This window comes from Cydia splendana, chromosome Z (assembly GCF_910591565.1).
Source record: "Cydia splendana chromosome Z, ilCydSple1.2, whole genome shotgun sequence".
NCBI lineage: Eukaryota > Metazoa > Arthropoda > Insecta > Lepidoptera > Tortricidae > Cydia > Cydia splendana.
The window spans coordinates 40,528,693-40,555,980 of record NC_085987.1 but is presented as its reverse complement, the minus strand read 5'-3'; the positions used below and the strand labels follow the sequence as shown (position 1 = coordinate 40,555,980).

At 36.1% G+C, this 27,288-nt stretch overlaps 1 protein-coding gene across 2 annotated transcripts; it reads left to right on the top strand.

The window, feature by feature from the left end:
- Positions 1-1,464: 1,464 nt before the first annotated feature.
- LOC134804091 (uncharacterized) lies at positions 1,465-9,764 on the top strand. Of its 2 annotated transcripts, none has more exons than XM_063777011.1 (8): positions 1,465-1,666; positions 3,311-4,042; positions 5,163-5,223; positions 5,916-6,046; positions 6,936-7,014; positions 7,862-7,988; positions 9,045-9,113; positions 9,579-9,764. In XM_063777011.1, the coding sequence occupies exons 1-8, from the start codon at positions 1,648-1,650 to the stop codon at positions 9,636-9,638; spliced, it is 1,278 nt and encodes a 425-aa protein (XP_063633081.1). In that variant the 5' UTR covers positions 1,465-1,647; the 3' UTR covers positions 9,639-9,764. The 2 variants fall into 2 exon arrangements, with proteins under 2 accessions (XP_063633081.1, XP_063633082.1); XM_063777012.1 differs by having other exon boundaries at positions 1,480-1,666; positions 5,988-6,046; positions 9,579-9,761.
- Positions 9,765-27,288: the final 17,524 nt, after the last annotated feature.

Genomic DNA, 27,288 nt, shown 5'->3' with positions numbered 1-27,288 from the left:
CCTGAAAGGGCCATGCACGGGATCATTCCAGTGCAAGTTGAGGAAAGGATTCTCGAGCACTTCAGACAGGTACCAAACCAACGTCAAGTACTCGTATTATGTGGGGTTAATGGATTATTTTATTAAAATGTGGGGTTTGTATTTAAGTTTAATTTAGTTGGTAGTAAAGTCTTTATCGATGTGACCAGAGTGGCTTTAATTTGGTGTAGTTATCTTAAGTGCATCTTGAAATAAACTTCGTAATAAAGAAAGTATGAAGAGCTGTCATTAGCACTTACTTGTCAATTTACTATGCTGTACATTGCGGGCAATTAAAATTTTGTTAGAAAGTTAACGAAGTCTGAAATTTAGTTTATTAATTAAATTAATGTCACGGTTACATTATAGATCTACGATATTTTAACCTCCCTTAGAAAAAGCCCGGGTCCTGGTAACACATTGTAGATGGTCAAGCGAATCTTGTCAGTAGAAAAAGGCGCGAAATTCAAATTTTCTATGGGACGATATCCTTTCGCGCCTACATTTTTCAAAACTGCCGCCTTTTTCTACTGACTAGATCTGCTTGACCCAGTATATATTACACGCAATGAAAGTATTCTAAAGCCCCCTCCAGACAATGCGCGTGAATCGCGGGCGAAGCCGCGAACGCGAGTGTGGAGTCGATTTCGCAGGTCTGCGTTCAGGACTCCACACTCGCGGTCGCGGCTTTGCGCCGCGATTCGCGCACGAGTGTGGAGGAGGCTTAACATAAACAAAAAAGTAACAATATTGCCATGCTTTCTTCATCTTAAAATTAAAACTTGGTAGTATTTTATAGTCCGCGCTATACATATACCGTAACATGTATACCTAGTCTGTCAAGTCATTTCCGTCAGTAAAAAAAGCGGCATAGAATACTACTTATCTAAAAAAATGTAGGCGCGAAGGGTTAATTCCCATAGAAAATTTGAATTTCCTGTCTTTATCTACTGTCAAAGTTGTTTGACAGACTATAGATAATTTATGATAGTACATAATTATTTATTTTAACTATCTAATGCTGGTCAAGCAGATCTTGTCAGTAGAAAAAAGCGGCAAATTTTAAAATTGTAGGCGTGAAGGGATGTCAGCTCATAGAGAATTTGAATTACGCGCCTTTTTTACTGACAGGATTTGCTTGATCAGCTATATTTACTATTTTAATTCACACAGAAATTCATCTACAAATAATAAATGGCCGTTTTCAACTTTGATATTTTTATAAATCATAAATGAACGACGCCGCTGCCATCTATCTATTGTTAGCACATTTATATGTTGAAGCTATTTATAGCTGTGTCAGCGAGATCTCGCCAAAGCCATTCGTTAGTCTGTCTGCAGTCTGCAGCAGTGGTCTTTAGCCTATCTCCTCCCGCCGATTCCTGTGAAGCGGCCATTTTGTTTGTTATTGTGTTAAGTGCGATGGTTGGTTCATCTTCATGGTTTTACTCGACGAGCAGAGCAAAAATATAATCTTAATGCGCATTTTTACTGTTCTTGTTACTGGAGATAATAACCTGATCGATCATTGGAACAATTTAATCATTTCTAGTCTACATTCCCCCAAGCTAAGTTAGGTAGCGGATGAGTTTATGGTCTTTATAGAGGAAACAAGTGAAGTGAAATTAAATGCAGGATACACAGACAGGTTCGTACAACATTTAATTCAGTCCTCATTTAAGTAATCAGCATGTGTCATTTATTTACTTCTTGCTTTTCCAAAATAAGTCTTACTGTCCACGTACTCGGCCAGTGCGAATTAATTCTGTAACTCTAGGACAGTTTGTTAGGTTAATCACCTTCATTGGCTATTTATCCCTTCAAGTGATTTTGAATGTAAATTAAACGCGTTTGATTTCAGCAACATTACTAAGCGTTTTTTTACCAAAATGTCTTGATATTGTGTAATTTCTAGAAGTCTCATTTAAGTATCTACTCTAGCTAGTCAGGACAATGGATTTTTGCGATGTTTGTATGTACTTTCTCGTTCCCAGTGTCATTACTTGGTATTTTTTGCTGACTTGGCTCATGTTGCCGGATTTAGTCACGTTCTCCTATGACTATGAAATCCTTTCCTTTTTAACTTATGCCTAGAAGCATTTGCTTTACCAAACCCATTTATACTACTAAAATAATTTAGATAAAATTTTTAATTGAATGTAGTTAATGTTTCACCATGCCCACGAAGAGAAAAGAAGCATATTTGTGGAATTGCTTGATCAATAGTTATTAAAGTGACCTTAATACATAACCTATGACTTAGGTAGGTATGTAGTTTATAGTTGTAGTTATCTTGCTTCTGCTGAAATAATGAATGAGGTAGAAATTAACAGTAATTAAATCAATGTTTAAAATAAATAGTTTATTTATGAATATAATATCAGGTACTTAAGTATATTAACTTTGCTGCCTACAATATTTTGAAAGCAGTGCAGTAGTTGAACCATGCTAAGTTTTCATGCCAAGTGCTATTTCAATTATGGAGCTTATAGAGATATGTAAATAGGTATGTGGTCAGACCCTAGTGTAAAAATGACAAATTGACATAAGACTGGTATTTTGTTATTCATCTGAATAATGTCTACTGCTGAAGTCTGTGCGGAAAGAGAAGAGTCGTGAAATGTATGGGATCCAATACATTCTACGACTCTTCTCTTTCCGCACAGAGTCTAATGCAAATTGTCTAGAAAGATTCCCTGCCCCCATAGCTACTTAAGACTGATTGTAATGACCACAGCCCCGCCACCATGGGCTATGGCCTTTTTTGCCAATTACTTGACCTGTTTTTGTTAATGATTTGTTTAGTATACCTGTATATTTTGTTCACCAACCTTCAAGAAAAAGGTGTTCAATTCTCAATCTCTCAAAGACAGCTGGACCACATGGAGCTTTTTTTTGGTTTGAAAATGTATTCTAGAGCAGTGGATCCCAAAGTTTACTGGGCTGCGAGGGTGCAACCCACCTGTAAAATGTCACCATTAGGCATATAAATGCATATAGTATTCACTCTGGACCCATCAGTGGGTTGAGGCCCATAGTTTGGGAAATGCTGTTCTAGGGATACGAAGCATCTGATGATGGGATACTGGAAAAAATATACTTCAGATATGGATTATAGGTATATTGATATATGTGTACTTTTCTAGGTATGTGTGTATTTTTTTGGTGAAGTGTAACTGTTGATGAAGTCTTATTCAATTTTAAAGTAATTAATTATCATGGGTTTTTAAACTGTTTTGTTCTTAATAATGTGCATTCACAATTTATTTTAATCATAAATTTGTCTCAACAGATCCTGACAATTGTCGGCGACTCGGAGTTGATGAACAGTTCATCAAATTTCGCCCTTCGCCCAATTTCAAAAATATGAAGAAGTTCCTGAAATATAAAATTGATTATTCAGAATCATCAAGTCAGTCTCCGCCAAACGGCAATTGTGAGCAGGCTACGCCAAATACGTCAGAGAGCCCACCCAGCAATAACCAGCCGATGGAAAAGGAGGAACAGCCTTCCCCTGTGAAACCAGTTGTCCATCCCCCTTTACCTTTAGAGCCACCACCACCAGACAAACTGCCTGTTATGCCAGTGCCTATTAAGAATGAAATTATTGATAATGATTACCCAGACCAAGAAAGTGGGCAAGAATCTCCAAATCTGTCAGCTGAACTGTCAACGGCTGGAACAGAAGAAACTTCACTAAGATTAAATGAAGAGCAAGACAACCAGGCTGCAGAAAGGTCTAAAGTGACTGTTTGTAGGGACTTTATTAGAGGCACGTGTGTTAGAGTAGGATGCAAATATGCACACCAAAGGGACTTGTCTCAGTTAATGGGGGTTTATACCTTTTGCCGCAATTTTCAAAATTCAGTTTGTACATTACCGCTGTGCAAATATGTCCATGCTACAGTGTTTGAAGAGCAAGAGTTCTACAGAACTGGAGTCCTACCACCACACTCCCAATATCATTTTAAAAAGGCTTTCTATATGCTGCTGCCTCCGCCACCTCCACCTCCACCACCTGAAGGTACTTGCTTGTAATAGGCATCTTTCATATTGCTTGTACATATTTCTTACATTAGGCATAACAATATGGTGTGCTTTGGTAATCATCAGGTTGTTTAATATCAATTTCACTTGATGTCTTTTTCTAAACTGATGAGTGCTATTTGTAGTGAACAGTGGTGGATTTGCAGTCAGCCTTAGGGCAAATTCGCTACTGGTAGTGAAAGATTACTAGAGCTAACATGTATATACCGGATGTGACCTGTAACACGAGCAGCAAAATAAACTGATCAACATTTGTGCAGCGACTTATAAAAATAATTTGTTTGATTTTTATTACACTTTTAAGTTTATTCTAAGACTCAATGTATTGCGAATTTTGTTATGTTTAAAGCGTGACTAGCTATGTCAATTACTCTGATGACAGTGTACATTGAAAAGAATATTTAATTTGTATTAAAAATAGTAAATCTAAAGAGGAAGTTTTATCGTTTGAGAAATATAACATAATATCAGGTGACACCCAAAACTCACTAATTAATAAAAAAATATTAAACAAAAATCAACCTTTGTTTTGGTACAGTTCACCTTCAATAATATGTTAAGCTGCGAAGGTCGCAATAATATTGTGATACGCTCTTATGGCTCTAAAAATAAGATCGTGTCAGATATTTTTGCAGCTTTCGTTGTATAACATATTATTGCAGGTGACTACTAGTACGGTTTACTATGGCGGTGAACTTGTATTAGTGAGTTTTGGTTGTCACCTGTACCTATGTTTTAATTATTTTCTCGTGATACAGGCCACACCTGGTATGTGAGTTTACATTACCAGCATTATGATAAAAATATATAAAAAAGACTGTCTTTTTCTATTTATATAGCAAGGACGCTAAGCACGAAGAATGTCGTCCGTTAGCCTTTAGGACTACTGCTGGTGCTACTATCTTTTTTATGTAAAGTTCGATTGATAAAAAATTGTGAAAATGTCCACCAAATTCGTCTTAGCATCCTCACTTTAAATACTTACTGGTTTTTATACAATCCTGACAACTACGTTTGTTATATGAAGATTCCCCTTTAAATAGAATCAAGAAATATCTTGGATTTTTCATAAAATTAACAAAGATAAATGTTTTCAGTAAACTCAAGCCCTCCATGCACGCCAGAGGTGCTTAACGCAGTTGCCCTTCGGCGAAATCCGTAAGTACAACGTATTTTGCAAGTGGACACATCGTGATACTGTGATGAATACAGAAATTTGCAATTATAATTAAATTCTCCACAAAATATCACTTTGAAATGAGGTCTTACTGTATCAACTTTATACAAAACATGGAGAGAGATTTAGTTGGGTCGTGTGAATCAAGATCAATATAGTAGCGGTATGGTCTGGGGAGCTATGTGTTACTCTAATAGACTGAAACTAATCCTCTCTATGTTTATACCCTGTAGCTTATAAAATAGTCTGCTCTTCTTACGCTAAACTATACTAATTATAATTTGTCCTACTTAAAAAAAGGCTTAGGTAAACCTGAGTTCATAAAAAGAGTAAATGCAAAAAATGCTTATAATATTTAGAAAGTTGGTATGGCAGGTGTTGTTTCAAAGTGTGTGGTATAGAAGTCATGATTTTTTTTATTAATACATTTAAGAGTAATGAAAACGGTTCGCTTTGTAAGGAGATTCTTGACAAGGAGATCAATTATTATTATTCTTGAGTGTACATATATTTTTTTGTACTTTACATGTATTTTATTAATAAAACATGTATTTAACACTTGTATAATATTTTTACTGGTAATTTTCTGTCACAGTGTTGCATGTCCGGTGTTGGCTGGTTGAGGTTATATGGAGTGTATAACATCCGTCTAATGGTATTTTTTGTATTTTAGTTCAGAAAAACCTTTAATAAGCTGTGTGCCTGTATCTAAATTGGAGTCTAAACCAGCCGAGAATGATTTCAGGCACATGATACAAGCCATTACTTCCCCACTGAAAAGGGACTGGAACTCAATAGACCCATGTAAGTAAATATTGATTATTAATTAAAACAACAAAGCAGTATTGAAGTTTAACATAACAACTTGTAAGTTTTTTATTCATTAATGAAATATTGTTTTATTGACATATTAAAGTGGCCTTTTTGCTGGCCGGAAACAACAGTACAATTAACAATCACTTATAGGATTACTGTTATTTTCCTTAGCATTTTTGCTTGACAATGCTGCTAGAGTTAAGTTTGCTAAAGTCCAATTAATTATTAATGAAGTGAAATAATTATTTCAATAATGTTGACTTGAGTAATCAATAATCAAGTAATTTTGCCAAGCCACTGCAGGTTCGAGCCCTGTGAGTGTTTTCCATTGTATGGGTTCTGAAGCCAGGATCTATTGCCTTGGACTACAGTTTTGTAAGAACTGGCTACACGGCAGTATTCAAGAATGTTGCTATCTGAACAACAAAAGCAAGCGAATTTATGTTTTTTTTTTTTTATATTTCATCCATATAGTCCTATAATGCCTAACAGCTTAACAAAATTAATCGTGGCAAATAACACAAAGATACATTAGCATTAACACAGTTCTACAAATAAATTTCAGCACTCGAAGCATCTGTATTTGTTTTTCCATTTGCAATACGGCATTTTAATAGAGTTTAAAGAAATACTTCATGCTTGGCTTCGAATTAAAAGGGTGATGTAACTGATACCCTGCTATTGCTCTTAAAGTTAAATTATAAATTAATGGCAATTATTTTTGGTAATATAAAAGTTGACAGCTCATAAGATACCGAGAGTTGGCAGAGCGCAGTCTCGGTGAAGCCACGTGGTTGGTCCGAATGCCGTGCGTACTGTTATGCTAGTGGACTGTAGCGCTTAGCGACTTGTTATATTCGATTGATTTTGTCTGCAGTCACCTCCCCGCCGCGCGACCTCGACCACAAACAACTCTTCACAAAAAAATGTAAACATTGCGACAGTACGGACATCAGGTTTGATATTTTCTACATATTGTATTATCTGTTAAAATTATGCAATGATATATAAGTGTATGGGCGAGTCGCACATATTAGCCATAGCTCAGAGTAGCATGAAATTATGTAGAATTAATAGTGACGAGTATTGCAATGTAAGCCCATTTAAAGTGCACGCATATTTTTATTAAAGTAATACTTGTTACGATTTATATTTGATGCATTGCAATAAAGTTTAATACTACTGCAATCTCGCCCCTGAATTGTATTACATGTTTTGGGAGAAGTCTACCAATAAAGCTATGCGGCGCTGCAGTCGCCCTCGTGATAAACGTATCACGGGGAAGTACAAATTCGTTTATTTCACTTAGAAAACTTTATAGAGAGCAAAATAGCGACGCAGCTTAATGCTAATTGTTTATTAAGTGATCGTCATGACATTTGTGGCGAATTATATTATTATAAAAATATGGTGGATTCTTATGGAGAATGTATCGTATGTGGACGCGGACACTGCACTGCCCCGTGTCCCTACAGGCACCTAGCGCGCAAGGGCCCATTCACCCAACTAATTAAATTAAATTGGAGTTTAACTGTATTATTACTGATGTAATAGCTCAAATTCGAGTTTCAACATTAAAATTTACATATCACCAGAAAATGAAATGCTTAAGCGATATTAAGTAAGTTTTACCAAATTTTGTTTGAGGAATATACACAAGCTAAAAATAATTTGTATTTTACAGTACCTATGTAATGTTTAAACTAATATAATATACTATTTATGTTTATATTATGTATATATTTTAAAGGTGTTTGTATTATATCAAAAAGTATGTAAATGTAATAGTACTTTCTGTTACAGACTTCAATATAATAAAGAGAAACTCGAGGCAATAGAGAAAACTAGTAAAGAACTGAAAATGAAATCCAAGCTCCTCACGCAGAAGAGTCAAAACCTTTTCACCATTCTCCTTACAGTAATAAAAGAGGTAAGAATAATTTTGTTAATTCTATTAACTATAATCAAGAGCATAATAACGATTTATTGTTCGAGAGCTTGTCTCCGAATTGTATTTCCACCGTTCATTTACAGGAAAGTTGTACATGAATTTGAACCGTGGCTTGTTTCACGAAAATTTGTAATATGTATATATAGAGATCTACCTTCTTACTTTAAATGCATGAGTAAACATAGGCATACTACATAGTACCTATTGTACAATAGTCTTGTTAGTCGTTTCTGTTTTTACTGTGTCTCTTTCTCTCTTAGTAATCATCATTATGTTTGATAAGCTTAGCATCTATGTAGTGTTAGTAAATTAATAATTGTTATACATGTTTTAGTGAGAGCTGTTAAGGAAATAAGTGAATGTCCTTAGTGTGTCTCTGTAAACTTATCTCCTGCTCACTTATTTCTGTTTGCTTTCCAAATAAATAAAATATGGAAGCCTGTTATACATAAGTAGTTAAGGGAGTCTTTCTTTATTGGATATTTGATAAATGTTCCCATTTATCGCTAATAAGAATTGACTGATCGAGTCTCATTTTACTCTAAAGAATTTTAGACACATGGCTCTTTATAAGTTTTTCTTGCTTTTAACAATTTAGAGTTTCAACTCCTTTTATTAGAACTAAATACATACACTTCCACAAAATTTTAATGGTTACATGATTTCATGAATCAGCTTTGAAAACAAGTGTCTGCTTGTGTTATTATTTATTATTATTTTATTACTATGACTTACTAAAAAGTTTTAGTAACAGGCCCTAGGTTTTAATAATACATATACTTATGCATGAAATTTAATTAGATTGTTTTATAGATTGTGTTAGTTGACATTAATGAAATGCAAAAATAACATAAAACTGGGGTATTTTTAAATACGATAAATAACATACTGGGGTATTTAAATACGATAAATAACATAATAACTGGGGTATTTTTAAATACGATAAATGAATCTGGGCTTTTACAGATTATTATAGCATGTCAAAAGATTCTCTTTGTCGTTCGCCAATTTAAACCCAATTTATTAAATTTACAGCAAGCAGAGTCAGTGAACGGGTACAACAAATTAAAAGCAAAGCTGAACATGTGCGGAGAAAAAGAAAGGGTATGTATTACAGGTTCTAAACCATAAAATATTTCTGTTAATAAGATAATTGTTAGGTACTTATAAATAATGATATAAAATAAACGAAGGTCAAAATGGAACGAATGAATGACGATATTATTAATTATATTCTTTCTTATCGATTTAAGGAAGCATTAATTTAAAGGTAAACGAATACCATATAAACAACGATTAATTGTTGTAACAATTTAAAAGTAATTCCTATGTTTCCTCATTATTTCAAACGATGTTCATGTTTCTTATTATTATTAAAACAAATGCAAAAGTTTGCTTTTATTTTCACGAACCGCTTCTGTTTTTTACATACAGTATTTGATAAATAGATTTTTTTATATATTTAAGAACAAAACAATCAATATTTATAACCAGTATTACCCAAAGCATTGCACATTGCACACCTGTGACCGTGCCACAAAAATTAACACCGTTTCTTTTGTTTTTCAGGAAGTACTGCAGAACATCATTGAGAATCACAGCACACAAGTCAGTAGCAATATTATGTAAGCTAAAGCCATAATTTAATATTAGGTAATATGTAATTATAAGGATGACCACCAATGTGTCTTCCACCATCATAATACAAAACGCGGACGGTTCACAGTATTTTATCTCGTGCTTTCTGAACATAACCAGGTGTAACCTAGTTACACCATGAATACTTTAAGTTTGTGATTAACAGATGGTTTTATTAAGCATAATATTACGGCCACACGTGAATTTAGAATTAAGCACGACATGGTTCGGAGAACCTAGGTCTCCAAATTCAAGCACTGACACTGGAGAACCCCGGACTAGAATTCTGAGAAACGCTGGCGCAAGACCACCTTTAACGGGTTTTATCGTAGCGTACTCAGCAGCCCGCGCGCCGAACGGCATACCACGCGTACTGTCCACGCACTGCAGTCTCGGTGATTGAATATGGAAACCTAGACTCTCCGAAACGTGTCTCGCGTAACGACAAAATGGCACGTCAGTAAAGTCGTAAAATTAGTATGTCTAACGACATATTATTAATTCTTTTGCAAATAGAATAAAAGTCATCCCTTAATCACTAACTAAAACCAATCGTGGTGTAGAGTCTGCATTACAATTCAGATCTATAATTTTAATTGCGTTAGAAAATTGTTTTCTAGACTGTTTATTTTTGTAACCATTGACGAATATTTTTGTCTCGTTTCGTCGATAGTATCGACTCGATACCACTTTGTGAAGATTTGTCCCCATACGTCTGATACGCCCCTTAAATATATACCCCTCATACGCCTCGCCCTCGCCGCCCCCAATGATATTTTCATGTTGCTTTTGCAGTAATCATATATTTTAAAGCAACTATAGCATAATTTTATAATCATTAAATATTTTAGACAAAAACCATCTGATTCGTATGCCTTAATGAAGTAATAAATATCTATAATTGTAAACACAAAGTGAAATATATTTTTGACATGCAACAATTTTAGCACAGTACGAAAAGCAAATGCGTGTCGCTCTTAAACCTTCACGGCATAGAGGTAGAGATAAAAATTTAAAAACCTTGCTTTCCTCGATTGTGCAAAAGTTCCCGTTGCATTTCATTATTGATTTCAGTAACCAATAATTATGTATTATAAATTGATTAACATACGACATGTTTGTGCATTTAGTGAAAATATTAGTCATTTTTATTATTTTATATCCACCTTGACATAATCTGTTGCACGACGAAACGCGCATAATTATATGACTCCACACGATGAGCATGAGCGAGTTAGTGCGCGAGGTCTTTTGGTTTAGCAGTCGAATACGAGGAACCATCCTCGAACCGCGGCGATACCTTGCGAGTCGCGCATCTCTAACCACTAAGGTAGGAATGTGGTACGGCGCCAACAAAGTTACGTTAAAGGATGACTCCCGTTAGACCGGACCGTGTCCGGGCCGGAGCTTCCGGCGCATTGTTTTCTATGAAAAGCATCACGTGATCGCCTGTCATGTCATAGAAAAGTAAGCTCCGGAAGCTCCGGCTCGGACACGGCCCGGTCTAACGTGAGTCATCCTTTATGTTCATAAATTTACCATAAAAACTTGTTATTGGTTAAGGGCTAGCGTTAGTGGACGCCCATCCTAACGGCTCTGCAGATATGATCATGTCCGATATTGTTGGTTCGTTGGGCAACACATTATTGCAGGTGATGTGTGGGTACTGTACTCAATATTGACGTAACCTGTTCTCACTGGTTAAACAACAGGATATAATTACAATTGTCGATTTATTGATTTCGCTACGCCTATAGTTTTAAGAAACCCGTCAAAGTAGACTTAATCAAAAAGATCTACGGACACTATTTTTGTGGAAAGAACGAAAAACTCCAAGCCTATGGCATTTAAAAACTTATGACTTGGACGACCTCGCTATTATTAATTTTATAGTGTATTTTAATTTAAGTTGTTCTCCTTGATACGTAATTTTTAGCAGCTAACGGAATAGTACCAAACAAAATAGTACATAATTAGTTATAGCTATGTCGATAATTACGTCTTAGATAATTTAAGAAACTGTCAACTGTCTCGTGAAATTAAGAGTGTAGTTATAAATCAGACCGAGGGCTGAATTCTAGCCATTATAATGTAAATACAGTTCTAATGGGTTCTTATCTTCAAATAAGGTTCTGACAGTAATAAAAGTGAAGCTTGGAATACACGTACTGAAAATAGAACTTTCACTTTCTAACCTCTTTCTGAATATTGCTGCATTCGAATGCAACAATATTACTCGTAAGTAGGATGTTTATTTTGCTACCCGAATGCCAAACTTCATGTTTTATTCTGGACGGGAAACCGTTTTTTTAAACATACTTAGTAGTCGTAAACTATTTTCATCTCAAGAATTTTGATACAATCTTAAAATAAGGATGTAATATTTTCGCTCATCGCTAAGAAGTAAGAAGGTTGAATGTGTATGTTTTGTGTCGTTTGTTTTTAAATACTGAATACTAAAATACTGAATAGGTAACCGTGAAAATAATTGTGGACTTCAGCATCATTTCAAGTTTAATTTTCAGCTATTCATGGTATTTATCACTCTAAAATTATCTGAAAAAAAAGACATTCGTTTATCTCCGTTAATTATATTAATGTCACAGCACCAGGTCTGTTCTTTGAAATCGCTTTTATATTAAGTCAATACAGTGCTGATAGAAAGTTTAATGAGCAAATTTAATATTTTGAAGTCGCGACCTGTCCATTTTTACCGTTTTACCATAAATGTAAATTTTACCGGTATAGTTTCAAATTTCTTGAGCTTAGCGAGTGTTCAATGTTAAGGTGCATCCATACCGCAGTTAACTTTTATGGAGCAACACGGTAACATTAGGTAATTTACCGAATTACTTACCTACTATTGCACAGTGTTGCTCCACAAAAGTTAACTGAAGTGTAGATGCATCTTTACAGTCGCCATCTGATATATCAAAGCGAATAGTTGCCCACCAATATTTGTACAAGGCTCTGTTTTCAAGGCGTTTAAGTGCATTTTAGGTATATTTCAAACTATTGAATATTATTTAGTATGGATATTTTGTTGGCGACTATAGCGTCGTTGAGGTACTTCAGATAGTAAACTGACCATTCGTTAAACAACTGGATAGGGTGTTGTTAGAGCTAACTAGTTGTCGTTAGTCTTTAGAGGAATTGACATAAAATTTATATTGGTGACGTACGTTTACGGCAAAAGTCTTACTATTATAGTATAGAAAACTATAGAACAAATTTGTATATTCATGCAGTAACGTTAGTTCAAATAATTTATAACGCCAATTTAAATTATGTCGCGACACGCGTACGTAGATAACAGCGTCAGCTTTCACTATTTCAAGCAATGAAAATATAGTGTACAGAATTTTTCAAATTACGTCCCTTTATAGCTTTTGAGTGTACATATATCAATAACACTAGTAAAAACGTTAGTAAATGCTAGACAATCTTAACGATATAGACACGTTGACAGTAGTTTTAAGAATTCGTATAAGATATCATAGTTTTTACGGTGACGGAATAACAAAACTTCCTACTTACTAACTAAAAATACAACTGGGAATACTCGTTTTCAAGCTTTCATGTTTGTTACCTATTGATGAAACACTAACACCTAACTCGGTTTGCCATTTGGGTTAGTGGTTGGCTTGGTAGACTAAGGGCCGAGTTATGGCTCATTTAGACGGCGCGCGAATTCGCATGCGATTTTAGTTACATTGCGGACTGTTGATTACGTCCAATTCAACCGACCAATCAAAACCCGCAATGATATGAAACTCGCATGCGAGTTTTCGCATCGTCTAGATCAGCCCTTAGACGGCGCGCGAACTCGTATGCGATTTTAGTTTCATTGACGACTATTGGTTACATCCAATTCAGCCGACCAATCAAATACCGCAATGTAATGAAACTCGCATGCGAGTTCTCGCACCGTCTAAATGAGCCTTAAAAATGCAGCGCGCTAAGGTCGCCAGAAGGTGGACCGATGATTTGGTCGAGATTTCCCTCTATAAGTCTTTCAGTTAAAATTATCACTACACCGAAATACGAATTATAGTTGCAAATTTTTTGTCAACATTATCGCGTTCGCCAGATCTGTACCTACAGATCCTTGACAAATGAAATGAGTACAAGTCTGTCACGGGTACCATCAAGTAGGAGGAATTTTGTACATCGACCTGTCTTGGGTCTATCTGTCTGTATCGTTTGCGCACGTACTATTTACTGTGGTGTAATTTTCGTCAAGTTAAAGTTAGACAGTAATATCTCGCATGGTTCGGCACTTCGGCAGTGCAGTGCATGATCTTTTTTTAAACGCGTCTTAAAGATTTTTCTGGTTAAAGTTATGTGCTAACATCACTAAAACGTAAAAACAGAAGAATTCCAAGTGCATTAGAGGCTAAATAAATATATTATTGCATGCATGGATTAATTAGTGAATAGCAATACCGATAGTTAGTATTGATATTCACTTACTAAAAGAACCTCACTTCAGTGATATTATTTATAAAAAAAAAATATTACTTGAATATAGCCTATTGAAGAAACCAATTTGTCTTTTGTCAGCTGCTCCATATTCTATCCAATCATATTGAGCAGTCCTAGTTAGATGTAACGGTATAGTATTCCCTGGTGTTTTAGTAAGTCTGAAGTAGCCATGTGTGACAGTAGCAATTGCGAGCCGAAGGCATTCTAGAATAAATATAAAATACTCCATTAGGTTAGTCATCAGTACACATATCTGTAACTTTATGATCAATTCGCTGAAATTCCAGAGAGAAGTCAGTTTATAAAGAGTGTTTCATACATAACAGCGTTAGTAGCAATCTGCTTGTTGCTGTATATAATCCTGATGGCGTTATTTTGTGAGGTTTATAATATTCAAGTTCGTCAAGTAATTACAGCTTTAATTAGATAAATAATAATTCTACATAATCAAAACTTAATTATTTGGTTAAGTCACGTAATATGTATAAACCTTATGTAACAACTAGAGGCGGATTTGCAGTTGGCAGCCCTAGGCCCCAGGCCCTGTAGTAACTACTAGCCGCCACTTTCATCTATCGTATATATGTCGTAGGCCGATCGTACGATCAGGCAGATCGTAATGTTCCTGCGTAATGTTTTGACGATAGTCACATTAACTCAATAGATAGGTAGGATAGGTTCGTTAGGTTGCTTCAGATGCCCGAAGGGCAAACTGACCAGAAATAGGAGCCCCGCGTAGCGGGGCTCCGTCGACTCAGGGAAGGAGTCAAAGATTTTCACGTTTCACCTAGTGCCTAGTTATGCCTAGGAATTTCACGATATGCCTGATCTTACGATCGGCCGCCGACATATACATATAGCTGCCGCCCCTAACATCTTGCCGCTCTACTGGGCCTTAGGGTAAATCCGCCACTGGAAACAACATCATCTAGATTTACTATCTAACAACATGCGCATTGCTCTACTTAAGTACTTGAACAAAATGCTGTTTATCAGGTTGAATAATATCGTTTCATTCCTTTGTGAACATTTCACCATGAACCAAACGAACTGCTATTTCATTTCAGTAGCATTCTTTTATTTAAGTTCATACAGCAATAATAACATGGCATAAATTCATATAAGGTATGATTCGCACGTCGGCCCGCGGGGGCAAACTGCAAGCGGTAGATAGATTGATATTGATGATTGAAATTATATGAGACATTTTTAGATACTTGATTTCTAACTATATGGAGTATTCCGGGTAACTTTGATGTAAAATTTGACAGGGTTATTAAGAAATTTCTCATTACTATTACTAACTAGATTAAATCCGCAAAGCCTTGATTAGTACAAAATCGTTTTACTTGGTGTTTGTTACGACTACGAGTTCAAAAACAGAAGGCAATAATCCAAATAAATATTGTTTAGGATCGATTTTACACTATTGTAAAAACATGTCTGTGTAACAAATATCTGCCTTTTCTATTTAGTGGCGAGGCGCCACCTTGCATTACGTTACTAACACTAAATATTTCCTTCTAGTTTAAATAGTAAGTATTACATTCTACATGCTTTGCCTATAATTTCACTTAATTTCTCTTTTTTGTGTGTGTGCAAAATATAGTATACTATGAAGTGTTGTGCTACTGCTAACTACTATTGGTCATTTGCTACCCTACCCTAAAGCTGCATGTACTTCAAATATTCAAACATTTTCCATTTAATTATGAAGGTATAAAATAACCAGCCATATTTTACCTGGCATTATGAGTTCACATTTTAATCTTTCGAGTTTCAATCTTGATGTACCACATTATAATGAGTATTTATAAGCTTACTAAATTTATTAGACATGCATGCCTTTTTTCGAATGCAATATTAGGAACCCAATATTTTGCGCTTTTGAGTTTGTAGCCATGAAAGATGTTTTGTAACTGTCAAATGCATTAGTGTTTGAATGGTCGTAGTATCTACAGTAGGTAGTTGCGCTGTAGCATGTGAAAAGCACACCCGAATTCACCAGATACAGTATTGACAGTTGAAAAATATAGAGATGACGTGAAATATCACTTACCTTAGAAATATTAGTGTGGCCGTCTTGAACCACACTAATATTTCCAAGGTAAGTGATAATTCAGACTCATATATTTGTATGCACATTGCGTTTGTACGACTTTAACAAAAATGAGGAAACTTAGTTGATCCCGTTACCACCGTCGTTTATAGAAACGTTGTATACTAACTTGTGTAATTTTTAAAATACTTATTCGCACCTGCTTATTAACCCGCAAGTGCATTAAATAAAATTTCACGAACCTATAAATAACAATTTTGTTCTGCCAACGCTTTTGGCATCCCATTTTCTCTTGAAATAGCATTCTGCGGTCGGTTGTGAATATACACCTTAACGTTAAAATTATCGACAAATGTCACACTTAAACTAATACTTAGTCTTGAATAACCAAGTAACGATTCACGCAAATTCCCGTAAAAAATCACTTTCACCGCGCTGCCACGTTAACATTACCATTTTTTTATTTCCAAACATTACACATATTGTGTGATTTTTTAAAACACCTACTTCATTTTGTTAGGTGCTCCAGTATTTAAATAATTCTTGTTACTTGCCCTTTGTTAAAACATTTTATTTTAAGTATTACGTATTTTTAGTGTGTTAAGAACTATATGCTATATAAGGTGCGTGCAGATATAGCAAGTGCGCACGCATTTGTGCTGTAAGTATGTTGCCCGTTGCAACCGTTGCATGAGATTTATTTTAGGCGCGCAATGTAAAGCACTTGCGGCGCATTCGTTAGGTCTGGACGCATCTTTAGATTCTTATTCAAGAACAATGCAGTCGGCAATACGTTGCTCACAAACCGAGAGAGCTTTTTGAGGTAAAATGCTTTTAGGATAATTGAAATTGATTTTAGGATATTTAGTATTTAAAATCGAACTTTGTGGGTCTTCGAAATTTCAGTACTGCGGTTGGCTCTTCTTAAAAGTTTGCCACCAATGCTTTAAGTCTAAGCTAAAATGTATGGTTCTGCGCTAGCAAGTAGCTGTGACCGCATGCAGCCAGCTTGCTGCTGTTAAGCTGCGTAATTTTTCCGCCTACAGTAAAACAAAGAAAAGAAAGTAACAATTGCCTATTAGAGGTTCAATCTCGGGATTCGTAGGGAACAAGATTGGGATATCGGAATCTTATATGGAGCTGGGGATTCAGTCATGTTCTTTTAATTTATATGACGAAGCGAATTATCATAAAAATTACACTATTGTACATATGAATCCAATTTAATACATTTTAACGTTTATAATATAATATACCTAAATGTTTAGAATGAAATAATATTTTTAAGTGATAACATATTTTGTAAGTTCTATTTTCTGCGCAACTTCGTAATTATTATTTCCACCAGCGAAAAAGTGATCTACGCTTGAATTAGAGTAAAATGCTTTGGCTTAAACAGTAAACACGGACATAAGCTGTTGAAAAATTACGGTTTAACGTTTTTCCCGCTGATGGATTCAATAATGTTAAGATTTATCTTTAGTGATAGTGATAGTCTGCGTAGCGTCCAAATACACGTGAATTAAATTTCTAAAGCGTAAAGGCACGATTCCATCGTCGATTATACGGACCGCAGACGGAACAAAAATTGGTTAAAGTGTATTGTTGTTGGTCGGCTTTGGAATGAGCTCCTTCCAATTTATGTGCCCCGCCCGACGAATATAAAACACCGCTTGCGCAACACTGCGTGGCATATAATTAGTTTGGACGGGACTTTGTCTATGTAAGTCGTATTTTCAATAATATTTGCCTACTATAGGCATATTTCCAATCAATGGTACAATCAACGTCAAAGTACACTTAATGTCGTACGGCAGATAGTGCTCAGGGCTTTTTGACACTTGAATGTACTCTGTTTTATGTGCAACTTGTGCAAGATAAGTGCGAATGTTTTATATTTATTATTAAGGTGCTTATTTTAAAATTTGTCTGTGTGTGTATGTACGCATTATTTTTGTAATGACATTGCAATAAACATGTGAATTTGTTAAAACTTGGGTTTTTTTTCCTCATGCTAGCGATATATTAATTAATAATTTAGTCAATGTTCTGAAACAGAATTCCCTATAGTTCGTCCGTCCGTAAGCAGTTGGGAAAACAAATTAAATCTAAATACAGGGGGTTAGCATAAGCAATAACGTGACTCCTCTCGAGTAAGATATATTTTTTTAAATAATTAGTAAGAGGTCCCAAGTATGTAAAGTTACTTGTGCTTGCCCCGCTGTTTATGCATTTGCGAACGATTTCTTGTTAGACTGACCACACTAACTTTGCACAGATATGGCAGTAAGAATGCACACATGTCCCTATAAGCGTCATACTTGACGTAGCTCTTGGGATGAAAACTTAGCGTGGTTCGACTTAGTCTTAACTCAAGTTTTTAGTGTTCCGTACCCTATGTTCACGGAACATTCTCTGTCCGCCCGTCACAGGCATTTTTTTCTCAGCAAACTGAAATTTAATAATAAGGGGCCTAAAAATAAATAAGCTAATCGCTAACTTCTTTGAAATTGTAACAGTCCGTCTGTTTAAATAAAAAAATAAGGTACTTACTTGCCAAAACGATACTTTTATACATAAGGTAAACGCAAGTGCGTAATATGTTACTATTGGCAGTCATCATTCTCTTGCCCTTGTCCCATTCACTTGGGGTCGGCGTAGCACGTCTTTCTCTTCCATACCTCTCCGTCGCCCGTCATCTCATCATTCACTTGCGTTCGTTTCATATCATCTGTCACACAGTCCATCCACCTTGACCTCGGTTTTCCTTTCCTCGTACTTCCCTCCACATTCATTCGTAATACCTTTCTCGTCACATGACTTTCATCCCTCCGCATCACATGCCCGTACCACGCTAGGCGATTTGCCCTTACTTTTTCTGTTATGGGTGCAACTTTCAGGCTTCCTCTTACATACTCGTTCCTTATCCTATCCATTCTCGTCACGCCACACATTCATCTTAACATTCTCATCTCCGCTACATGCAATCTCTTTTCATCCGTCACCTTTAGGGCCCAACACTCTGATCCATACATGACGACAGGTCTGATGATTGATTTATATACCTACTATTGGCAGTATTGCCACAATACCTAAGTTGGTTTCTGAGATATTATATTAACTTGTTTTTCAAAAATCCAATAAGTGCCTACTTGTCTTTTTAGTGCCTTTGATAACGGACCACATGCAACGAGTAAAAACCGGGTTCGATCCCTGGACGTGTCAATTTGTGTAACTATGTACTAGGAAACAAACGGAACAACTTATTTAAAATAAAATAGTTTGATCTACAATAAAGTAAAAAAAAAAAGTGGCAACCACTGTCTGCCCATGGCTAATCTATGTTTTCTTTGGATGTGTAATGTTATGTTCCACAGCTTGTATGATTTAGTATCACTGGAGATAAAGGTTTGTATTAGGTCTTGAAGATGGAGCTGGGTGCTGACTAAACGTAGGTATTTAAACCGTAGATAGGACAGGTAAGTAAATTAGCCGTTTCAAATTATTAAAACCAAAATATTACTTTGCTAATCCGCGAAAAGATAACGTGCTAGTCAATCAGTGCTAACCCGTTATACTTACTTGCGTATTTTTACATGCAATTAATATTCCCACCCTCCCACCGCAAAAATAAATATAACAAACCACCACCAAAAGAATAATCCTCGACACGTGTTTCGCCTCTCTACGAGGCATCCTCAGGAGTTATTGACGGTCTGACGCCCGGCAACGGAAAGACCTGTCTAGAATGGTCGGCCATATTTATACCTTGACCACTCCCCTTTATACCGTGCAAGTGTGAGTGAGATGGAAAAATTCGTAATAACGGCGATGACGCAACATTCAATTGTTCGTTAAGAATCATGCCCCTATTGTTGTACCTAATTATTAACCACTTGTTCCAGAACACCCAAACGCAATCCCTTTTCGCAAACATGTAAAATATCAAAAGAATTATTCTCAGATAAAGTGTGACCTGTATAGTGTGTCAGTGTCTCTGGATAGTTATGTCTATATGACGCAACATGCTCTTTATACCTAGTAGTGAAATTACGGCCCGTTTGCCCCACATACACTTTATTGCAATCGTCACAGGTAAGCTTATAAACTCCAGACTTTTACCCATTCTCGATCTTATCTTGTGGGGCAAACGGGCCGTAATTTCACTACTAGGTATAAAGAGCATGTTGCGTCATATAGACATAACCATCCAGAGAAGTCCAATTTTGCAAAGCACTTATTAGATACAGGTCACACTTTATCTGAGAATCATTCTTTTGATATTTTACATGTTTGCGATTAGAGATTGCGTTTGGGTGTTCTGGAACAACTGGAAATAATTAGGTACAACAATAGGGGCATGATTCTTAACGAACAATTGAATGTTGCGTCATCGCCGTTATTACGAATTTTTCCATAAATATGGCCGACCATTCTAGACAGGTCATTCCGTTGCCGGGCGTCAGACCGTCAACAACTCCTGAGGATGCCTCGTAGAGAGGCGAAACACGTGTCGAGGATTATTCTTTTGGTGGTGGTTTGTTATATTTATTTGTGTATTTATTTTTGCGTTGGTAGGGTGGGAATATTAATTGCATGTAAAAATACGCAAGTAAGTATAACGGGTTAGCACTGATTGACTAGCACGTTATCTTTTCGCGGATTAGCAAAGTTATATTTTGGCTTTAATTAATATGGATTTCCGCAAAGTAACGCCTGATTCTATTCACTGTTTCAAATTATCGCTATCTTAGGTTTACAAAATGTCACTTTCTCTCAAGCGGTTGGTAGAGTCAAAGAATTGTTTGTAATAGAGAGGTAACGTCTAAGAAAAAAATAGATGCCCCTGGGGGCCGATTTTTGAATTTCGATCGTTCGATTTCGTCACTCGAAAATCGGTGGAAAACGGCGAAATGCTAATTTTTGAAATACGAGTGATAGGAATTGCGAATCGAATGGTATTGACCACTCGTTTTCAATGCTATTAGTAGAATTTAAATGCCTAGTAGTGGAGATATTATTGAACGAAATACACGAAATCGAGTGGTCGAAATTCAAAAATCGGCCCCCTGTACTGTGCCATATGTTTTCCGGTAGAGTAAAGAAGGTGGTTTTTAACCCACCATAAAAACAGGAGGAGGTTATCAATTCAACCGTTTTTAGGGTTCCGGACCCAAAGGGTAAAAACGGAACCATATTACTAAGACTCCACTGTCTGTCTGTCTGTGTATCTCATGAACCGTGATAGCTAGGCAATTGAAATTTTCAGATGATGTATTTCTGTTGACGCTATAACAACAAATAATACTATTTAAAACCAGAATAAAAAAATATTTAAGTGGGACTCCCATACAACAAACGTTTTTTGCGTAATGGTAAACGTTTTTTGGCCGGTTTTTAGTTTTTTGTATGTTTGTTATCTCAAAACTCCGTAATTTCTGAATCTATAAAAATATATTTTATATTTTTTGAAAGTAGGTACCTACATGTAAATTTCTAAGTTGGTCCCATTTTTGTCAAGGTCTAATTCTGACTAATGGGCTCCATGAGGAATTGAGGAACTCCTCAAATCTGATAGCCATTTCAAGAATTTGCATAAAAAGTTAGATTTGGTAAAGTGGAACTGCTGATGAAAACCAGAAAGGAACTCTCCTTCAACGACTCGTATTTTACGTTTGGCGATTTATCTTCTTCGTTTAGTTTGCTAAGAAAGTAATCTAAGAAACATTTTTGTCATGGTCCAGTTCTGATGATGAGTTCCATGAGGAATTGAGGGGACTCCTCAAATTATGATGCATTCAGATCGGAACTTTTTAGTGATATGACTTTTTGGCCAGACAGGAACAAAAACTTAACTCTTAGATGTATGAACAATATTGATGATGAAGGGTAATGGTGATCAAGACGTAATGAATGATGATATCGGTAATGCTACTGATGATTCATCATAAATAAATAAAAATCGACTGAACTTTATTGTAGTGTCCGACCGAAACATGTTTTTTTGCCGAAACCGAAACCGAAGGTACGGCATTGGCCCCAGTTTCGGCCGAAACCGAAACCTAAACCGAACCTTTTGTAGACTTGTTAAATTCGTTGAAAATATGTCATAAAACCACTTTTTAGAGGAGAGGCCAATTCGTAGAAACTACCTTATTTACGATTTTCGTAGGACCGAAAAGGTTTATACCGACAAGCGGTATTGTTGGAATCAGCATGGTCTACTGATTATCAAAATGCATGTTGTCGCTTCTTAAAGGGGTGGAATGAGTTTTTATGACGTCATAAAGTCGGCAGTACTAAGTTTTTAACTTTTTTCTTTTAAACATACTATGTGGGTAATGTGGGATACCAAATGAAAGGGCTTTGTGAGTAGATTACAAATATGTAACATACTATAACATTTTCACTACTTGTGCCCTGTTTATCAAAAGCTTGTAACTTGTAATTCAAGTGGAAAACCCTTTTTGACAGCTTTGGTTAGAAAGGGATTTCCACTTTTATTACAAGTTACAAGCTTTTGATAAACATGGCATTGGTCTACCAAATTAGATGAAAACGTCCTAAAATTACACAATGCAGAGTTGATTTAGAACTGCTCTACATTGAAAACTACTGAATGGATTATTCTAAAATAGAACCGTTTTTCCCCCGAAGGGTAAAAAACGGATATTTAGGTTCCTGCCGAAGCTTGAACCACATTATGAGATAACACCCTTGTAACTCAGCCCTAATCAAGCGAATTCATCAACTAGTAGCGCCATCTATCGCGCTACCCAAGTAGTAATGTCACCCGGTTGCCAGCGCGCGGCTGCTTTCTCTTCAGTACCACATAAGCCGGCAAGGCCCTTAGGTGTGGTTCAAGCTTCGGCAGGAACCTAAATATCCGTTTTTTACCCTTCGGGGGAAAAACGGTTCTATTTAGGTGTCCGTGCCTTCGCTTGAACCACATTATGAGACGTGTTTAAACCTCTGCCGGCGCTGGCCCGGGCGTACTGTGACTGATAATATTTAAATTTATGCAAAAATCACTTAATAAGAATATGGGTTTGAAATTTATTCCGTATTGATATACTAAAGGATTGTTTACGTCAAAACTTAACTAGATTTTCCTTATTTGTAATTACCGATAGACGAGACAATTGTTAGCACTGACTGGCAACATAAGTTATCCATTGCGACTATAAAACTACTTAACTTTTTATATAAAACAAAACTGTGTGACTATTAGTTGAAAGACTGTCCCTAAAAACATAATTAAAGACATAAGTAGGTACTTGTAGGTCGTACAAATTTAAGTGTAACCACTATCTGAAGTAGTAGCTCTGATGCGTGTAACGTGAACCTCATCGAGTGAGTTTTACATTAAACCCGTCCAAATTACCTGATTCTTTCCTTACAATAGCCCACTAGGTGATAAAAAGGTTTTGTTGTATGATGTCATGATATTACTACTACCACTACATGATACTACTACTTATCTACTGCTTAACACAAATAAAGCACTGTCGGCCCATCCACTGTTTAAAATTTTTGTAACTAATTGGAAAAGCTTGGGTCCTCTCTGATTTATCGTATTTTCCAACAATTTAATGTAAATTGGTAAGTTGCATCATAGGCCAGATGTAATGTAATATGACTTTTAATGTGGACAAATAACCAAAGGTTTGTATAGGTACCCACTACAGTACGATATTGACATTATTTAGATATTAATACATAGTTATTGACTAGGTATAGCAGGTTTATTTGTTAATGGGCTATCATTACATAAGGACAACATATTCCGTAAATGTGTTAAAAATTATAAACATGATGTTCTTATTTGTGGAAGCAATTGAGATTTATTTCGAATCAAGTACTCCTCTGCCTGAAAGTAGCGTCAGAAAGTGAAGAAGAAAATACAACACTTCATGATTTAATGTATGCGTTACTAACAAGTAACAACTCTCAACAACCTAGCAGTAGTTTCAACTGAGGCGATAATACATCCTTCCTTACTGATTACTTTTAGGTGAGGGTTGCTTTAAAAACAACCATATTAATAGTAAGCCATGAATAGATATTAATTCTTATATGAAATGGTAGGCTCCTACCTATTTTAAGTGTCAATTATGCTGCTAAATTTATTACGCCCCACAGATAACTGAAAACTTGCCAATTAGGCTGGTGCCGGGTCAACCAAGCTTATATTATATGCTTGTCACTTGTCAGTCATGCAAGCGAATGTAACGAATGAACATAATCACTGACACGAAGGTTACAATCGTATGGAGGCGATGATTATGAATTTAAAGTGATGCTGACAACTCCAGTTGTTGTGTGGCATCTCACCATGATGTTGTGCGTAGACTGAAGATCCGTCTACCAAGTAGGATATTTTAGAAGATTTTTTAATCTTTGAATAATTCCAATGCCTTCACCCATAATTTTTAGGCTAATTATAATAAAGGCTTGTAATTGTAGGTTGTTTAATGTTCACTCTTTCCGGTGGCAAGCTGATTCCCAAACTGAAGATTTTATGGTTTTGGGCGCTGGTAATGGATTGTGCTTTATTGTTAGACGTGCTACGATTTGTGAGTATTTAATGCTTTCGTATACATACGATCTTCTAATAAGAGTGTAAAACCTCTTGACTGACGATGAAATAATCTTTGAGTAAGAGTAGTGGAGGTGGACCTATCTACTTTAAATTGTAGTGCAACCTTTTCAAACCAATTGCGGAACTTTCGTAACACCCAGACAAATTAAAACATTATTATTATTTGTATATTGGTCTGAACCAGTAAGTTCTTGGCATTATACCATTGCAGTGGCACAAACCACGGGTGTCTCATGATGTCATCTAATCTCAAGTGCTGCCAGCACCGGCGCGCGCGGGTGATGCTGTGGCACAATTCCTGTCGAACCTTAACACGTGTAGACGCATTCATTACCAAATATTAATTTGATTATTTAATTTGTACTTTGAAGCCCCAATCCGCATTAGGCCAGCGTGGGGACTATAGCCCAAGCCCTCTCGCGAGTGAGAAGAGGCCTGTGTCCAGTAGTGGGACGTATATAGGCTGAATTATTATTATTATTAATTTGTAGGTACTTTTGATTAGAAATTTAGCAATACAAGGACGTTGTATGTTGTTTATTGGCTTTCGTGCAATCAAGTTGTGTATCATTTGATGATCTTGAGGGATCCCTAGGGTTAATTAGGCATCATGATGCCCACAAATAAACAATTAATTGATGATCTAGGCCTTTCTGCGACATATTATATTCATGTCACTACCTTGACGTAACCATAGAATAAATAATAGTATGTACTATTACGACAGATTATGACCGCAAGGTGGCGCAAGCGCGAGCACGCGTCCGTTCCATAGCGGTGCGCGGTAACTATTAGTGCTAGATACCAAAATTGGTGTGGGCCGCATGTACTTGTAGCGACGCGACGAAATCGCGGAGTGAGCTACGCCTGACGTAACGTTGATATATGTCTACTGACATCTCATATTTACTGTATTTAATGATATAAGCATATTATCATGAATATATAAATATATGAATTGTAGTTGTCTTCACAACTAATGCTGTAATTCGATTAGCAGCGCATCTGCCCTATAACCAAGACACGATGATTTTGTAGGGTACTACACCTGGAACTCTAATTGATTGCATTGACGATGACGTTTCCAATTACATGCCCTACGAGACCTGTTACAACAGTATTCTGTAAACCCTGGACTACTACCTTTCAGCTAAGCTTATTGTACTTAGATCCGGCAATGACAGCAGAACTAGTGTTGATTTTCAGAGTAAATTGCAGGCTCTATTTAACCGGCGAACATATTTGTAGTCATGAGTCACTACTGGGATCATATTTCACTTAGATCTTGCATTTTTTCCTGAACCACCGTATGTTGTTGTTCTTTTATAAAATCACGTGAGTACTTCCTTATCTGCAAAGGAAACCTCTCATCTGGAAATCGAAAGAAGCATATTTCTGATCCGTGTTCTTTCAGAATCCGGTATCTGCTATCGGTGACTGCCTGCAAATATTTTCTACATATTACGCATGTGTGTACGTTTACGTACGTTGTACGTTTGTATGTACGTTGGCTTGCCCCGCAGTCCACATGGTTTCAAAGTTTCTGAAGTGACTTCATTTTAATTTGTATATTTGGAGAAATTAAACAATCATCGTTTAGATGTAAAGCCGTGGACCGTGGCTATTGGTTCGACACCTTAGTTCTCTTAGGCGGCTTCACCTCTAATTCAATTCGCGATTTTTCGAAACAGAATCAGTAACTCCACTCTAACTAAACTACCGAAAAATCTTTTCATAAATTCTTTATTTATTTACATAACTTGAAGGGGCGCTTCATCTTCTACATAGGCATAACATTTACCACTAAAGAAACCGATGTTTCACCTATTGAACAATCATGAGTAACTATGCGGATTACCATACTAATTTAATATTTTACTAGTTGGTCCTTTTAGACATTCTGTGAAAGCACCTCCTACAAATACCGTCTGTTTCCGATAGCTATATTACCAGTAAGAGTTCATTTCCTTTGAAATTGAACTATGTAACGTTTATGGTCAACGTTTTATGATGTATGATTGTTATACCAACGGCAGGTCGATTGACAACCCACTGCTTAGATAATCTTCCGAAGTGGAGCTTGTTACTTGAATTTTGAACCTAATTTCACAAGTTTCTACCTGACTGATGTGAATAGAGCACTAATTACATTATAAATGCCTTTGTCAGTTCGGTCTATTGGACGGAATGCGATGGAAGGTACTTGCTGTTTTCTACGTGTTACTCTTAGTTTAGTGGTCTCTGTTTCACAGCTACATAGTAGACGATTTAAAGTAAGTAAAAGATTTCTCTTTGTAACAGGCCGCAATTTTTTAGCTAATGGTCAATATTTAGAGAGTATACAGGAGATGCTTCAGTATTCCCAAAGATACTATCAACCTGACTAGTCATTCATCATTCAAAAGAGGGATTTAGTGCGATGATTTTTCACTTATATATATGAGTATCATAAACTCTATTCTTTTCAGGCTTAGAGCCGCAATAAAGAGATATCT